General features: G+C 43.7%; 1 protein-coding gene across 1 annotated transcript in view; it reads right to left on the reverse strand.

Annotated features, from left to right (window-relative positions):
- The window catches only part of LOC137437234 (dedicator of cytokinesis protein 3-like), a 317,733-nt gene that overhangs the window by 33,691 nt on the left and 264,823 nt on the right, over positions 1–19,219 (reverse strand). Inside the window, exons 41-44 of the mRNA XM_078766260.1 lie at positions 14,036–14,184; positions 13,763–13,849; positions 7,158–7,262; positions 5,311–5,452 (exon numbers count right to left, since the gene is read on the reverse strand). Coding sequence (XP_078622386.1) covers positions 5,311–5,452; positions 7,158–7,262; positions 13,763–13,849; positions 14,036–14,184 — 483 coding nt within the window. The remainder of the gene's footprint in view (positions 1–5,310; positions 5,453–7,157; positions 7,263–13,762; positions 13,850–14,035; positions 14,185–19,219) is intronic.

Below are 19,219 nucleotides of genomic sequence, written 5' to 3' on the forward strand. Positions count from 1 at the left end.
ATTTGTCTTCCTCTCTCTCAACGATACTCCGCACATCCACCGAACCATTCGCATTTCCACCCTTTCCAGCCTTCGTTGCTGCTCTACATTCATTACCCATGTCTCGCTCCCATAAATCATAACACTTCTCACACATGCAGCATTCACCTTTCCCTTCAGCTTCAATGACACTCCCCTCCTCGTCAGCATGCCACTCAGTTCCCGAAACTTCTTCCATGCACATCTCACTCTCGCAACCGTTGCCGAGTCTGATCCACCTTCTCCATTCAGCATGTCTCCTAGTTAACAAAATGTTTTCACACCTTCCAGCTTCACGTCATCTCCAAGATCCAACTGAACATTTCCTCCATCTGCAGCTCCCTCTGTGCACACCTTACATTTGAATGTAGCTGCCACACTGGTTAATGACCCTCTCAGACCACTACATTTTTGATGAACCCACTCAGCGCACATTGTACATTGAATGGAATTCACTCCGACACCCTTCCTCCACACAGCACACGGCCACTTCCCAGTTCTTTCCACCTCACCACATGCTTTACCACTTGCCATCACCTTCGTTTTTCCGATATTCACCTTCAGACCTTTTGTCTCCATACATTCCTTCCACTAGTTCATCTTCTCCTTCAGTCCATCCATACTTTCTGCAGTCAGCACCAGATCATCTGCATACAACAACTCCCACGGTGAACCCTCCTTTACGTTCCAAGCCAGCACCTCCATCACAGCTTCAAATAGTAGTGGACTTAGTACCGACCCCTGATGCACTCCCACCTTCACCTCAAACTCACCACTGTTCCCGTCCTTCGTCCTTACAGCTGTACGCGCTCTTTTGTACATTGCCATCACTACTCTGATCAACCATTCCTCCACTCCTAACTTCCTCAGGAGTGGAGGAATGGTTGATCAGAGAAGTGATGGCAATGATGGCACAAACACACACAGTGACACACAAACACACACACACAAACACACACTGTAACACACAAACACACACAGTAACACACAAACACACACAGTACCACACAGACACACACAGTAACACACAAACACACAAACACACACACAGCTTCGCCGAGAGTCGCTTTCTTATCTGATAATGACGTAGCTGACATGTCTTTTGAATGGCTGTCTCGATTTGCATGATTAGGTCATCACCGACATGTTTTCACACCTGTCTGTGAACAGGATATCTCAAAAAGTTGTGAATGCATTATGATAAAACTAGGTGGATAAGTTGGTGAGGTGACAAGAACAAGCCGATTAGATTTTGGTTCAGGTCCTAATCCAAATCCGGCCTATCAGTGGAATGCAAAACATCAACAGTTCAGTCTGGCGGAGGTATGCGCTCTACTGAGTGCCGTTCTAGATTGACAGTGATCATCACTTCCGTCAATAATCCATGACGTTATTGAATGAGTTTCTCCCCATAATGGAATACATTTCTTCAGAGTTTATTAAAACCTGAAATGCTACAATTGACCCTACCAACTACTATACTTTCGCATAGTTTGCCATAACTTTTGCAATCAATCGGTGAAAAGTAAGGAAATTAAACAACAATTTTCCATATTTGAACAGATCAGCCACCTATGAGCTTGGGAGGAGGCAAACAACAACTCTTCTAACACCTCAAAGGCACCTCACTAGTTTGCAGACTCATCTAAAAAACATGGAGTAACTCTGCTCCCAACAGGTTTCCAAAATCTTGAAAAAGACGAAGTAAATAGCAACTTGCTGAGTTTGTGTTCTTCCAGTTTTTACACATAAGGATTCACCAAACACGATAAGATAGTCAAATATATAAAATCAACAGGTGTACACTGTCTTTGGATAAGGTTGCAAGACATATTGTTTAATATGTACGATTAATTGTGACAGGACCCTCCACAGCTCCTCCAGGATGTACCTGTTCTTCTCCGTACCCTTCCTGGTGAAACTCCCAAAATCCAAGCTTACTGCACACTTCAGCTCCTTAGTTGCTCTTTTCTCCCATTTGCGGAACTGCACTTCAAAGGCTGTTCCATCCCACCTCTTTACTTGAATACTTCAAGCATGTGCTGCCCTACCTTCTCATGGCATACCCCTCCCATCTACTTTCTAAATAATCCTCTTTAAGAGGTTCAGTTACTCAAATATTTGGGCCTCTCTTGAGTCTTGATCTTTCTTGGGCAACCCACACTTAGTTGGCCTCCAAAGCCTTTTTCCGACTGGGCATCCTCCATCATGCAAAATCTTTCCTTGGCACAACTGAACTTCTATCCACCTACAAGGCCTTCATCTGCAGATTTTTGGAGTAATGCTCTCCCCTCTGGGGCTGGCACCCCTGCTTTACAGCTTTCTTAGCTTGCCAGCATGGAAACCAAGGCCTTCAAAATCAATGGAATCTCCCACCCGATGAAGCTGAGTCTCTGGGACTATCACTTTCACATCGCAGACAGGTCGGTGGTCTCGTTGTCTTCTACCACCTCCTTTCTGGTTTTACACCCTCTGTTCTTTCTGTGCTCATTCCCCCAGGTTTCTGCATGGGCACAAGGTCTGCCAGCAACCTCCTCCTGGTGAAACTCCCAAAATCCAGATTCACTACCCACCTCCACTTATATGTTCCGATATCTTCCTGCCTGTGGAATCAACTTCCTCAGTCTCTTCAATCTCATTTTCCCTTCAAGGCTTCAAGACAGATCAAAAACATTGCATTCCCTTTCCTGCTCTGTCTAAACAGGGCCCCACTATCTAATTGTTAGTCCGATGTCTTTTCACCATCTGTCTCCTTGCTCTTTCGAAAGGCTTGATCTTGTATTTAAACAAGAGAAAAATGACCACAGTGTGGTCACCAGCTGCGATGTGTAGAATCATGAGGATATCCGTTGCAATATGTTCTTACCTCATACCAACGCACGTCCGAGTGTATGCGCATGAATGATCGTTTTAAGGCCATTTTCCCCGCTAGAGCGGGGGTTAGCCTTGCGGGCCCCATGACAATCATGGTTCCCTGTTTGAGGCAATGTTTTTATGGCCGGATGCCCTTCCTGACGCCAACCCTTGGTCACGCTCTTACGATGCGCAGGGATACGGTGTACCTATTCTAACCCAGGGTACACACCGTGATCATTCATCCCAGCAAGCTGGTACTCAATTTGCCAACCTCGGAAGGATGACAGGCTGAGTGAACCCCACTGGCGTTAATTCAGCGATCGACCGGGATTCGAACCCAGGATCCTATGATCCCAAGCCAGCACCCTAACCGCGAAGCCAACACCAGGTTTCGCATGCGCATGCGCTATTCAAAAGGGCACCCCAACAACAACAACGCGGTCCTCAAATAGAGCTGCTCGTCGCAGCTAAAAAGACCCATATTTTCACTTTGTCCCAACACAAAGACTGGCTGGCTAATTTACTGCTATGGTCAGTCTATGGGAAAGGTACCATCTCAGAAGCTCCTTGGCCTGACCATCACCGATGACATTGTGTACAGTTTCAGAATCTCCTGGATCTGATCATCATGAAGATACAAGTTGTATTTGGCTGATCACATCCCCAGGCAGACCTTCAAAGCCAGCGAACACCTAAGAATTTTCCACACAAGTCAAGTCCTTCCTTTGCCATCCACCGCTTATAATTAGGGATCTGGCCTTCATCTGAACTGCAATGCAACGTGGCTCCACACTTTGGGCTGGTGATCCTGCTTTCCATCTTGCCCCCTTGATTCTATGGAGATGACGTAATCTGCTTCCTTGACCGCTCAAGACACCATGCTATTATGCTCTTCTTATTGCTCACCACAGGCAACTAGGTAGGAGTCCATGCAGTCTTTCACCAATTCCCTTCTGCTCTTGATCATCCTACCCTCTCACCTCTACATCCAAACCCTGCCATCTTTTATGACACATTATGTCAGAAGTTTGTACGTCGTTATACTCCCCAAGTCTAAGTCTAACACCCACCTCCATTAATTTGATCGCTTCCACTGTTGTCTGTGGAATAATCTTCCTGTATCTGTTGTCTCATGCTCTTTCCTACAGACCTTTACGTCTGCTGCTCACTACCACATCATGATCTCCGAGATTTCTCCTTTTGAATCTTACTCCATGCACTGGTAGCCTGTCACCCTTTCACCTGAATCTCCTCTCCTAATCCCGTTTTCCATGCATGAGATAATGGACAGCAGATAGCCGGCCCAAGGAGATACAGGTGGACAAGAAATGAGTTCTTAAACACCTGTTTCTCCTTGGGCTGACTATCTGATGAGCCTTTGCCCACTGGAGTTCTGCATTTCCACGAGTCTAAACACCTGGTTTTTTGGGGTTTTTTTGGGGGGATACAAGACGAGGCTCATGTATGAGCTAACACTCAAACAGAAAAAAACATAAACGGACACATAAAACTTATAATAAAGGGAGCGGGAGACAAGAGGGGAGAGAGAGGGAAGCACACAATTACATCAGTATAGAACAAGGACATCGGGAGATCTGTGCAAGAGAGAGAGCTGGGGCAGAAAAGGGAGGGGGGGGGGGGGTTAACAGTATAAAACAAGTAGACACAACTCGGATTTTCAGGAATGAATTTGGAGATTGAAAGAGGTGTTAAAAATTTTAGGAAGTAATATAACATCCAAGGTGGCAATGCTCAGGTTTGAATGTTTTAACCACCATAGGTCTTCATTTGGGATTGACGAAGACCACTCGGTGGGAAAATGTTAGACCACAGCCTTGCATTCAGAGCAGCTAAACAAGTTGGTGGTACCTTCAATTTTGAACATGGTTCTTCCCAACTACAACCAGTTTTGGTGAAATTAAAATACCATTCAGGCTTTGGCTTATAAAGCTAAACTTATCAGAACAGACCTATGAAATGAATGAATGAATGATCGTTTTAAGGCCATTTTCACCGCTAGAGCGGGGGTTGGCCTTGCGGGCCCCATGACAATCATGGTTCCCTGTTTGAGGCAATGTTTTTATGGCCGGATGCCCTTCCTGACGCCAACCCTTGGTCGCCTCTTACGATGCGCAGGGATACGGTGTACCTATTCTAAACCGGGGTACACACCGGGATCATTCATCCCAGCAAGCTGGTACTCAGAACAGACCTATTGAAAGTGCTATTTGACTTGTCGAGATTCAACCTATGGTGTATTCTTAAAGAGACTACATTTTGGTGGTTTAAAGCAGACAAATCAGCTGTCTTTATTTACAGCCACTAAACAAAAGGCCAGATCGATCCCAAAGCAAAATGTTTGCTTTATATGTAAACAGAGCCATTTTACTCTTCCTCGCATGCCCAGCCTGGCTGGATGGAGGTGGTTAAGGATACGTTGCCCATCGGAGCTGGTGATTGTATCATCTGGCTGGCCGGCTTGCTGAAGAAGGATGCCTTGTGGAAACTCGGCCATGATGCGCTGGGAAAAACTCTCAAGCCTCTCCGATTCGTGGCCACGACACACAAACTCTTTATTCTGCCAACAGAGAAAGGTAACGAGTAAGTTGGCGAACATACACAAGGAAATGTCGTGATGAACACTGCATACAGTTCCTTCAGAGTATTCACACCCCTTGACCTTTTTCACATTTTTTGTGTTACTGAAGTAAAATTGAGTTTAATTGAAAATTTTTGTCGCCAATCTACACATACTACCCCATAATGTTAAAGTGGAATTTCTTTTTAAGAAACTTTTACAAAATAATTAAAAATGAAATTCTGAAATACATAATTAACACAAGTATTCAACCCCCTGAGTCAATACTTTGTAGAAGCGCCTTTCGCAGTGATTACAGCTTCAAGTCTTCTTGGGTATGTCTGTATCAGCTTTGCACATCTGGATTTGGGGAGTTTCTCCCATTCTTCCTTGCAGATTTTCCCAAGCTCTGTCGAGTTGGATGGGGAGTGTCGGTGAACATCAATCCTCAAGTCTTTCCACAGATTCTCAATGGGATTCAAGTCTGGGCTTTGGCTGGGCCACTCAATAACTTTTACATTCTTGTTCTGAAGTCATTCCAGTGTTGGTTTGGCTGTATGCTTGGTGTCATTGTCCTGTTTGTAACATAAATCTTTGCCGCAGTCCAAGGTCTTTTGCACTCTGAAGCAGGTTCTCCTCAAGGGTATGCCTGTATTTGGCTCCATTCATTGTTCCTTCTATCCTTAAAATTCTCCCTGTCCCTGCCGCTGAAAAACATCCCCATAGCATTATGCTGCAACCACCATACTTCACGGTAGGGATGGTGTGGTATTGGCGATGAGCTGTGCTCGGTTTTCACCAGATATAGCGCTTTGCATTCAGGCCAAAGAGTTCCTTGGACTTCTTGGTAGAGATTCTGCTCTGACATGCACTGGCAACTATGGGATCTTATATAGAGAGGTGTGTTTATTTCTAAATCATGTCCAATCAATTGAATTGGCCACAGGTGGACTCCTATGAAGTTGTAGAGACATCTCAAGGATGATCAAAGGAAATTGGATGCACTTGAACTCAATCTGGAGTGTCATAGCAAAGCGGTCAAATACTTTTGACTCAAGACATTTCAGCTTTTAGTTTTTAATTAATTTGTAAAAATTTCTAAAAAAAAAAAAAAGTTGCACTTTGACATTATGGGGTATTTATTATGTGTAGAACAGTGACCAAAAAATCTCAATTTAATCAATTTTAAATTGAGGCTGTAAGACAACAAAAATGTGAAAAATTCAAGGGGTGTGAATACTTTCTGAAGGCCCTGGAGTTGTAAGGATGTTCAGTGAGTTGTACAGAAAGACTAATACAGTATATCAATAATTAGGTGAAGTTAATTCCACCCTTGCCTTGACAAAATAACTTCAATTAAAAGACCCTATCTGCATAACCAAAACGAATGATAACTGTTATTATCATGTACAACATTATCAAGAATAGTGAAGGGGAAATTTGAGGATGACATCTTTGGAAAACTTAAATTGTACGATGCTCGGCCTTGACTAGCACAGCTAAGTCAAGTGCCTTATTATCATGGTCATTCTGCATGACCGTGGTGAGGTTGTCCAAGTTGGGGTTTCTGTGTGTGGGGTACTATGGAACTTTGGGTGAGGTTTTTCATTGCCTTGTGTTTATTCTCATTCTTCCAGCTTTGTGTTGCAGATGTTATTACTTAGCGTTCGGTCACTTCTTGCAAAGTCTAAATAGCAAGACTTACCCTCAAAAAGAATGGAAACTTTTTGCCATAAAATCCCATGCGGAAAAACTCTGGTTCAAGGCGTTCGTGGTCCACGATGCTGTCGTAGTATGCGGCTTCTGTTTTCTGAAAGCGGAAGGTATGAAGAGTTATCTTATCGGTGCATTGTCAATAACCGTTATCTTGAACAGTCATATTGTCAGACAGGACAGTGTTTATCGAATGCTTGCAACAAGGCCACTCACTCTAAAGGTGAATATGCGATACATTTGAAGGCAAACCAAAGTTATTCCAACAGACCACATTTTCCTTTCCTGTTAATGTTTATATAGCCTAAATCAAATCAAACAGCAACATTGAGAAGGAAATATAATGATGAACTAGTCTTACTCATGAAGGTCAGCGGTGCTATTAAAAACCAAAGGTTTGGGTGTTTAATTTCATGATATAGAATTGTTTTGTTTGCTCTGCTTTGTATCATTTATAAGGCCTTGCACCACCGGTGAGATTTCACCACCACCACCACTGAGAAGCTTTTTAACCCATTTACCTATGCAGTGGGAGATGAGGGTTTGCAAGTGTGTGTGTGTGTGTGTGTGTGTGAGTGTGTGTGTGAGTGTGAGTGTGTGTGTGAGTGTGTGAGTGTGAGTGTGAGTGTGAGTGTGTGTGTCCAGGCCATAACTTTTTTTGAACCAATAAAGCTTTTGTCATCGAATTTAGAACAAACCTTTATTATGATATAAATAGGGAGAATATAATGCCTAGGTCACACATAGGCGGATTTGTCGGCGACTACTGGCGACTGAAAAAATCGCTACCATCCGCCGACAATCATAATGAAACCGTAATGGACGGTCGCCTGTAGTCGTGGTTATCCTCCCCAGGTCGCCTGCAGTCGGCAAGAGTCGCAAAGGGGCCAAAAAGTTTTTTAAATGTTTAAAAACGGCACGCTCAGTCGCAATGGAAAAAAATCCGCCATGCTGTTGTGATGGAACCGCCATGCTGTCGTCGGTATCCGTAATAAGAGCGTAAAGCGGCCGCAACCCAGTCACTCATAGTCTTCCGCAATCGCCCCCACCAGCTAGCACGGCAGAGATGCGAATGCCATACGGCCTTCCTGCAGCATCTTCCCGACTACGGGCCGACACTGTTGCGGCTGCATATCGACTACAGAAGAACTGTCACGTCTCCCCTGCGGCTATGGGAGACTGACGACGACAGCAGTAGGACTAGTGGCGGCCGAGTTACGAGTCAATGTGGCCGCCTGCAGTCGCCATACTGCCGCCTGACCATATTTTATGGTCACATTACCACCCGACATCGCCAGTAGTCGCCAGTAGTCGCCGAAAAATCTTGATCGCCGGCAGTCGCCGGTAGTCGCCAAAATATCCGCCTATGTGTGACCTAGGCATAATTAACGACAACTGCCACTTTATAACTGATGGCAGTGATGACCGGTTTCCTCCGCCTTCCCGCTTTCATACAACCCTGCTTTTGATACAACCCCCCTTTCATCATAATTAAACCCACACCAAAAAGACACATGGCTGGAGAAGATAAAATATAGTTTATTCTTCTTCACACAATAACAACTTCCAGCTTCCACACCGTACATGCAATCATTTTGAAATTATGAAGACTTGTTCCACTTCATGACTTCTACTTCATCATAAATTTTCACGTCGATCAATGAAGCGGTTTAAGAGATGGAAGCTTTTTAAGATTATCGTTCAATTATTTATTGCTGCCAAACCATGTGACTCAATGAAACTTCCCAAGTAATGTTTTAACCTCCCCACATGCAGAACATTTGTGAAAAGTTTCCACTCAATATCTTCAAAAATTAGCGAGGAGATAGGATTTAAAGTTTATGCTTAAAAACGTCATAACTCCTAAACGATGTGACGTACGACATCATGTGTGAACTTTTTGTTTGCCATGGGCATGTGATTCTGCATGCAAAGATTGGGCTCAATCTGTTCAGCCATTGCGGAGAAAAGGGGTTTTAGTGTTTTTCATGAAAAAACAATATGGCGGCCGAACAATGTGACGTATGATGTCGTAATCTTTTGCATTCTGCATTTTTTTTCACCCAGGTCATGTAAAAAAACATCATATTCGTGGCATCAAGGGGTCTATTTGTCGAATTATAACTTCGTAACGTTAGTATTTTTAACATCCTAAATAAACACATTTTTTGGTCCCATTGCAGAGTTCTTTAGAAAGAGCAATGACTCATTTTTTTTTTCCCATCGAGCTGTTTCGGAGATATAGAGGAGAAAAGTTGGAGGTGTTTTCCAAGATGCGCCCATACCACATGACCTATGATGTCATAATTAGCAGTAAAAAAAATTGTACATGTTACCCTTCCTCCCGTCCATGGTACACGGAATCTTGTGGTGAGGCTGTTGCCCAGAAACAACTTGCTTTCGTCTCCTGGGAAAGCAAATCCAATGGAAGGAAATCTCATTTATTTTCACAAGGCCCGAAACAAGTGTGTGTCCACCCTCAGGAGAGCCAGGAAACAATATCTCTCCGTTCTCAAGACCGAACTCTCTTATCTGTCTCCCTCTTCCAAATCCTGGTGGCGTCTGGTCAAATCTGTTTCTGGTGTTTGTTCCCCCTCCATCCCCTCCCTCACCTCAAATGGCTACACGGCTGACTCTGCACGTGAAAAAGCTGAATGCCTCAACTCTGTGTTTGCCTCTAAATCTTGTGTCCCAAACCCATCCCTCTCTGTACCCACCGTACCCAGTCGCTCCTGGACTCTGTGTCCTTTCCTCCTGACAAGGTGGAAAAGTTTCTGTCAACCCTCGACTCTGATTCTGCAACTGGACCTGACGGCATCAGCCCACGGATCCTAAAATCCTGTTCTTCCGCTCTTTCACTCCCTCTCTCTGTTCTCTTCACCCTCTCTTTTGCTCAAGGTCATCTGCCATCTGCTTGGAAATCAGCCAACATCACCGCTTTGCACAAAAAAGGTGCAAAAACAGATCCTAGCAACTACAGACCAATCAGCCTTCTCCCAATTATCAGAAAAGTCATGGAATCCATCATTGCTTCAGATATGAAATCTTTCCTCTTCTCCAATGGCTTGATCTCTGATCATCAATTTGGTTTCAGACCTGGTCACTCTAGTCTGGACATGCTGCTTCTGCTTTCTCAACAATGGATGGAGGTCCTCAATGCCAAACAGGAAATTAGAGCTGTCTCCCTTGACATATCACGTGCCTTCGATACGGTCTGGCACCCCGCTCTGCTCACCAAACTCTCCTCCTTTGGTATCCAAGGAAATCTCCACGCATGGCTGGCGGACTTCCTCTCTAGTCGTAGTCAACATGTGGCCCTGAATGGGTTTCTCTCATCTCCTCTTCCTGTTCAGGCTGGAGTTCCCCAAGGCAGTGTTCTGGGCCCTGTGCTTTTTCTGGTCTTCATCAATGATCTCTCTGACTCTCTTGAAAATCCTCTCTATCTCTTTGCTGATGACTCTACTCTCTGTCGCTCCATTCCTCATCCCTCAGATCGGCAGTCTGCAGCCTCCTCACTCTCTGCAGACCTGGACAAAATCACAGACTGGGCAAACAAGTGGAACATGTCTTTCAATCCTGACAAATCTCACACTCTTACGATGTCTCTCCGAAAAGACCGACTGGACAACCCTCCCATCCACTTTCTGAATAATCCTCTCCAAGAAGTTCTGTCACTCAAGCTTTTGGGCCTCACTATCTGCCATGATCTTTCCTGGGAAAACCACATTTCAAATCTGGCCTCCAAAGCCAGTCGCCGACTGGGCATCCTCCGTCGTGTGAAGTCCTTCATTGGCACACCTGAGCTCCTCACCACACACAAGGCTTTCATCTGCAGCTCAATGGAATACTGCTCTCCCCTCTGGGCTGGTGCTCCTGCCTCACACCTAGCTCGTCTTCACGCTGTTGAAACCAAAGCGTTCAGAATCATTGGAATCTCCCGCGATGAAGCTAACTCCAAGGGCCTTTCACTCACTCACCGCAGGCAGGTTGGTGGTCTTTCCGTCTTCTACCGACTCCTCTCTGGCCTTGCCCCCCCCCCCCCAGCTCTCTCTGGGCTCTGTCCCCCAAATATTCATACAGGTCGCACAAGATCTGCCTGCAACCCTCTTCTGGTTAAACTGCCAAAATAAAGACTCTCTGCTCTCCTTCACTCCTTCATTCCTCTTTTCTCCCGCCTCTGGAACAAACGCCCTCACTCTCTTCAATCCCACTCCACCCTCCAGGTCTTTAAAACAGCTGTTCACCACCATCTCTTATATTCCCCCATCCAAAACCTTGATTGGCACACCTGAAAGACATGTTCCATCTTTTCTACCCCCGCTAATTTCACCCCAAATCCACTTTTTTGAAATACCAACTTCTGTCCTGGAAGTCCTTGGTGTCCTTGGTGTCCTCCCCCCCACCCCCCCCCCCCCTTCTTCCCACGCCTCCTCCCCCCAAGCCCTCTCCATCCCACACATCTCCCTGCTCTCAAATGTTATGTTTGTGTGCTTCCCCTTCTCTCCCCATCTTGTCTTCCGCTCCCTCTTTTGATATATTTTGTTTGTCTGGTTGATTTGTTTGTGAAATAAATGTTCGCTCTTTCACGAGCCTCGATTGAGTATCCCAAAAAAAAAAAAAAAAAAGTCTCGGCAATCACTTGGTGAAAATTTTGTGTCAATCAGACCAACGGTTGATGAGAACATTAATTTTAAAGTTTTCAGAGGTGAAAAATAGGGTGGAATAATAATAATAAAAACTCTAGGAATAATAATAGGTATTCCGCTGCATTTCATGCAGAGCAAAACTAATAATGGGGTTAAAATGTCAAAAGGCAAAGTCACAGGAAGTACAATTTACAAATATCTCTTATTAACCTGGCCACCGCTGTGCATCTCAAGGTGACCGGGTTTTTTAATCTCTTCCGTGTTTATTTTGTTTTGTCCGCTTGCATTTTGAGATGCTTTTTGGTGTACCATTTGAGCTTTTGTCATTAATTTTCAACAAATCTTTATTATGAGAAAATCGAGAATAAGAAGAAGACCACAACTTTTGCATCTTCTGATGCATAAGGCGGCCGAGGCAGTTTCCGAGGCTATTAGGCACAATCCAGGACGGGTCGCCACTCCGATACAGGATACTTGAATGGCTCATTCTTCATGGTAAGCTGGTACTCATTTTGCTGACCTCGGAAAGATGACAGGCTCAGTCATCACACCTGTTTGTCCGTCCGGTGTATGTACTGTATGTATGTATGTATGTATGTATGTATGTATGTATGTATGTATGTATGTATTAGGTGTACCAGAAAGCAATGCCGTTTTTTAAGCTGTTTATTCCTCTTTGAAAAACGACATTACTTTCCGATACACCTAATATGTATGTATGTATGTATGTATGTATGTATGTATGTATGTATGTATGTATGTATGTATGTATGTATGTATGTATTAGGTGTACCGGAAAGCAATGCCGTTTTTTAAGCTGTTTATTCCTCTTTGAAAAACGACATTACTTTCCGATACACCTAATATGTATGTATATATGCATGTATGTATGTATGTATGTATGTATGTATGTATGTATGTATGTATGTATGTATGTCCCTTCAGCTGGCATTTTATGGGTTTATTCCCTTTAAAATTCGTTTTCTCTACAACCGTTTGAACGATTAACACTAAATTTTTACCATGGCATACCTCCTCCTGTAAAATTTTTAATGATAATTATGATGTAATTGGTCACGTGTTATGGGTGCAATCTTGGGAAAATCGGAAAACTTTGCACCCCTATATCTTCAAAACTGCTCTATATAAAAAAATTGAAAGGTGGCTCTTTGTAAAGTACTCCCCATGGGGAATAACATATGTTAATGATGATGTCATAATCGCCTTAATTATGACGTCATAAATCGATGAGTAGAACTCTTGATCCGATCAGTATGAAAATTATTCAGTGTGATCGAGATAAATTGGTTGAGAAAATAAAAGTGACGACGTCATCAGTCAAGCAGTTCGGCAGCCATATTTTTATGGCATAGCCCTTAGGGCAATGTTATCTGGAACAGCATTTGTCTGTCTGTCCGGAGTATGTATATACATATATCCCTCAAAAACGTCCACCAATCAGAGCTGAGGATCTGGTCACATGACAGGGGGCAGCAGATCCTCCAATCAGCAGATCCAAGCCCAGCTATGCCATTGTGAGACTATCCTTCTTGTTTTTAACTCAGTTTGTAGAAAAGCCCACAAAGGGGAGTGCAGTGTTGGACCTCTTTTTAAGTAATGATGCCAATCTGGTGGAGGAGGTGGCGGTAAAGAACATCCTTTTTTTTATTTTTTGTATGCATGATCTAGGCTCATGGAAGAGCTAGAGCAGAATGGAATGGAGCAAAATGGAAAGGGCGAAACACCAACTTCTGAGTAGAATAGAGAGCAAGATCAATGGGGAAGGAGGTGGGGAGGGGGAGCGAGGACAAATGGGGGTGAGTGAATAAGCTCCACACAAGCTGAATGAAACACAGCAAGAAATAAGAGTAAATCATGGGGTATGGTAGTGTGTGGATAGGGGATGACCAGATGTATATTTGATCTTTGAAATCAAAAAGAGGCTACACACCCGGACTGAGCTCAACCTCTGGTAGTCGTATATTGCTTCATACTGGATGGCGAGTTCTCGGCACAAAGGGATACCATACTCCCAGCTCTGTGCAAGAGTAAGAGAGTATAGAGGTGTTCAATTAAATATACAACCGTAAATACTGGTGTTGTATTAAGGAACTTGAGACTATGAGATCATGATTATGACAAGCCTCGACCCAAATGACACTGAAGATTTACTATTCCTAATATATTTGTCACAAATTGGATTATAAATCATGGGGTGGAGCACCTTGCCATGGTGTAAGTAATGCAGGATCTTCCGGAAGAGCAGCTCCTTTCGCTGCCATTCACTCTGTGCTGGGTAGTGGAGGAATGCGCCTAGGGGTCTCTCTCCCCATCCGATCAACTCGGCATACAGTTGGAGTGTCAGACCAGCCTCTGCACATAAACGTGACACACATAAATGTCTTTATATAAAACAGTATTACTGCACTCTTAATAAATAGCAATTCTCATGAATGAACATGAACCACCTTTTGAGGCCATTTTTCCCCGCGGAGCGGTGGTTGGCCTTTTTCGGGCACCGTGGTCCCCTTTTTGAAGCAATGTTTTATGGCCGGATGCCCTTCCTGCCGCCAACCCTGTTAGTCGCCTCTTGTGATACGCAGGAAATTACCAGTAAACTGGTACTCAATTTGCCGACATCGGAAGGATAACAGGCTGAGTCAACCCCGCTGGTGGTTAATTCAGCGATCGACCGGGATTCGAACCCAGGATTCTAGGATCCGAAGCCGGCACCCTAACCGGTAAGCCAACACCAGGCTCATATTAGCAATAATATAATTGTAGCAAACAAGAATATTATTAATAATAACAACAACGAGAATACATCTCTAAATGCAAAGCCCGTCCGCATCTGCTTTGTACTCGAACTAAACTTGACGAAACCAACAGGTAAAAAAAAAAAAAAAAAATTTTTAGAATTAGTGTTGTCCATATTCTCAAAATAACAGTTTGTTGAAATATTTTTGAAAAAAGTTTAAATGGTAAATAAAGAAACACGGAAGTGATTACAAAACCCAGTCATCTCACACTGCACGGTGGGTGGGCTAATAAGGCCTATTTGTACTTACCGTGGCTTTGAACTTTGACATTTTGTGTATACATGTAGGCTCATGGAAGAGCTCGTACACAGAATGGATCAAGAGGTAACAGACAAAAACAGAAAGCAAACACACACATGCATGGGGTGGACAAGATATACACAGAGGGAAACTCCAAGGAGGGAAAACTGTGAAATTGGAAGGAGGAGGGATTTTTGTAGGGTTAACGAGGGTAGAAAGGTCATGGTTTTGGATTGTGGTGATCTGACATGGTGGTGAACAGCTGTCTTGGAACCCTAGAGGGAAGAACGAGATTGAAGAGGATGTGGAAGTTGATTCCACTGGCGGGGAAAAGAGGAATAAATGAGTGAATGTGAGCAGTGATCCTGGATTTAAAGTCACGTGAGTACACCCCATGTAAAGTTTTGACTTGTAAAGTAAGTACACCCCATGTAAAGTTTTGACTTTTTCAACATATTTCAACATACAGCTATTTGATCTTCATTTCAACAATATTGATGGACAAAGGTGATATAATATAACAAATATTCATGAAACATTTACATTTTGTATTCCATTGTATAATTTCAACAAACATAAATGCAAATTATGCATGTGGAAAAAGTAAGTACACCCTTGGCTCCAATAGGTGGTATTGCCCCCTTTGGCAGAAACAACTTCAAGTAGGCGTTTCTTATAACTGTCGATCAGTCTCTGACATCGACTGAGAGAAATTTTTGCCCACTCCTCCATGCAGAATTCTTTCAGCTGTGCGATGTTTGAGGGGTTTCTTGCATGCACAGCTCGTTTCAAATCCCCCCACAACATCTCGATGGGATTTAGATCCGGGCTTTGACTTGGCCATTCCAGAACCCTCCATTTCTTTCTTTTCAGCCATTCCTTGGTGGATTTACTGGTATGTTTAGGGTCATTGTCATATTGCAAGGTCCACCTTCAGTTGAGCTTCAACTTTCCGACAGATGGCCTCAAAATTATCCTCAAGCACCCTCTGGTACAATGGAGAATTCATAGTGGATTCTATGATGGTGAGCTGCCCAGGCCCTGATGCAGCAAAGCTGCCCCAAACCACAATATTTTCACCACCATGCTTTACAGTTGGTATCAGGTTATTGTGATCAAATCCTGTCTTTGGTTTTCGCCAAACATGTCTTCTCGTACTGTGGCCAAATTAGCTCTACCTTTGACTCATCTGTCCAGAGCACATTGTTCCAGAAGTGCTGGTCTTTGCCTAGGTGTTCATTGGCAAACTTTAGTCTTGCCCTGATGATCTTTCTGGACAGCAAAAGTTCCCTCCTGGCACACCTCCCATGTAGATCAAATTTGTGCAGCCTCTTTCTAATGGTACACTCCTGCACTTTGACATCAACAGTCGCAAGAGCTACCTGTAGGTCCCGTGATGACATTCTGGGGTTCTTAGAGACTTCTTTCAGCATCCTGCGGTCTGCTCTCGGGCTGAACTTGCTGGGGCGGCCTGGACTGAACAAGTTGGCAGTTGTTTGGAATCTTCTCCACTTGTAGATGATCTTCCAGACAGTCGAATGATTGATTTCAAATTGTTTGGAGATCTTTTTAAATCCCTTCCCAGACTCGTAGGCATCTATAACCTTCTTTGTGAAGGCCTCAGAGAGCTCTTTTGATCTAGGCATGGTGATGCCACACACTTCAACAACAAAGAGCAAACCAAACTAAATGTCTGAGGTTTAAATAAGACAGGTTCCTCCAAGATCCTCTCTAACGATGTTCTAATCATTTGCACCTCAGCTGGTGCACCTGATTCAAATTTTAGGTATTTGAAGTAGTGATAAATGTAGGGGTGTACTTACCTTTTCCACATGCAAAATTTGCATTTATGTTTATTTAAATTATACAATGGACTACAAAATGTAAATGTTTAATGATATTTGTTATATAATATCACCTTTATCTATCAATATTGTTGAAATGAAGATCAAATAGCTGTATGTTGAAATATGTTGAAAAAGTCAAAACTTTACATGGGGTGTACTTACTTTTTCACATGACTGTAGGTAGTTTCACCAAAAGGGGGTTGATGGTGGACCATGTGTGCCCTCCAGAAACCTGGAAGGGGGGTGGGAGGGACATTGCAAGAGCAGAGGGTGCAAGACAAAAAGGAGGGGGTAGAAGCCAGAGAGACCACCGACCTGTCTGCGATGGCAAAGTGATAGGCCCATAAACTCAGCTTCAGTATGGGAGATTCCAGTGGTCTTGAAGGCCTTGGTTTCCATGCAGTCAAGATAAGCAAGATATGAAGCAGGGGAGCCAGCCCAAAGGGGAGAGCAGTACTCCACCAAGCTGTTGATGAAGGCCTTGTAGGTGCATAGGAGTTTATGTGTGCCAAGGAAGGACTTTGCACGCCGGAGGATGCTCAGTTGGAGGCTGGCTTTGGAGGCCAACTCAGAAATATGGTTTGCCCAAGAAAGGTCATGGCTGATAGTGAGACCCAGGAGTTTGAAAGAATGAATTTCCTGAAGAGGATTGTTAAGAAAGTAGATAGGAGGGTTTGCCAGGTGGTCCTTTCGGAGAGAGATAGTGAGAGTGTGAGATCTGTCAGGACTGAAAGACATATTGCAAGTGTTTGACAATCTTGTGATTTTTTTCTTATATGTCTGAAGCAAGGGAAGAAAGAGGATACAGCCCGTCTGTCTGAAGGATGAGGTCATGGTCGAGGTGGAGTCAGCAGCAAATAGATAAACAGTGTTTTCCAGAAAGTCAGAGAGATCATTTTGAAGATCAGGGATGTGACTGGTCCCAGAACACGGTCTTGGGGCACCACAGCCTTGGCAGGGAGAGGAGATGAATGGATTCCATTGAGGGCCACATGCTGGCTACGAGAGTAGAGGGGGTCAGGAAACCATGTGTGAAGTTGACCTTGGATACAACAGACAGAGAATTTGGACAGTAAGGCAAGATGCCAGACTGTATCAAAATCATGACATACAGTCACGTGAAAAAGTAAGTGCACCCCATGTAAAGTTTTGACTTTTTCAACATATTTCAACATACAGCTATTTGATCTTCATTTCAACAATATTGATAGATAAAGGTGATATAACATAACAAATATCATGAAACATTTCCATTTTGTAGTCCATTGTATAATTTAAATAAACATAAATGCAAATTTCGCATGTGGAAGAAGTAAGTACACCCCTACATTTATCACTACTTCAAATACCTACAATTAGAATCAGGTGCACCAGCTCAGGTGCAAATGATTAGAACATCGTTAGAGAGGATCTTGGAGGAACCTGTCTTATTTAAACCTCAGACATTTAGTTTGGTTTGCTCTTTGTTGTTGAAGTGTGCGTCGTCACCATGCCTAGATCAAAAGAGCTCTCTGGGGCCTTCAGAAAGAAGGTTATAGATGACTACGAGTCTGGGAAGGGGTTTAAAAAGATCTCCAAACAATTTGAAATCAATCATTCGACTGTCCAGAAGATCATCTACAAGTGGAGAAGATTCCAAACAACTGCCAACTTGTTCAGGCCAGGCCGCCCCAGCAAGATCAGCCCGAGAGCAGACCGCAAGATGTTGAAAGAAGTCTCTAAGAACCCCAGAATGTCATCACGGGACCTACAGGTAGCGCTTGCCACTGTTTATGTCAAAGTGCACGAGTCTACCATTAGAAAGAGGCTGCACAAATTTGATGTACATGGGAGGTGTGCCAGGAGGAAACCTTTGCTGTCCAGAAAGAACATCAGGGCAAGACTAAAGTTTGCCAATAAACACCTCGGCAAAGACCAGCACTTCTGGAACAATGTGCTCTGGACAGATGAGTCAAAGGTAGAACTATTTGGCCACAGTACCAGAAGACATGTTTGGCAAAAATCAAAGACAGCATTTGACCACAAGAACCTGATAACAACTGTAAAGCATGGTGATGGGAATATTATGGTTTGGGGCAGCTTTGCTGCATCAGGGCCTGGGCAGCTCACCATCATAGAATCCACTATGAATTCTTCATTGTACCAGAGGGTGCTTGAGGATAATGTGAGGCCATCTGTCGGAAAGTTGAAGCTCAATTGGAAGGTAGACCTTGCAACATTACAATGACCCTAAACATACCAGTAAATCCACCAAGGAATGGCTGAAAAGAAAGAAATGGAGGGTTCTGGAATGGCCAAGTCAAAGCCCAGATATAAATCCCATCGAGATGTCGTGGGGGAATTTGAAACGAGCTGTGCATGCAAGAAACCCCTCAAACATCGCACAGCTGAAATAATTCTGCATGGAGGAGTAAGCAAAAATTTCCACCAGTCGATGTCAGAGACTGATAGACAGTTATAAGAAATGCCTACTTGAGGTTGTTTCTGCCAAAGGGGACAATA

This window comes from Myxine glutinosa, chromosome 12 (assembly GCF_964187855.1).
Source record: "Myxine glutinosa chromosome 12, kmMyxGlut1.1, whole genome shotgun sequence".
NCBI lineage: Eukaryota > Metazoa > Chordata > Myxini > Myxiniformes > Myxinidae > Myxine > Myxine glutinosa.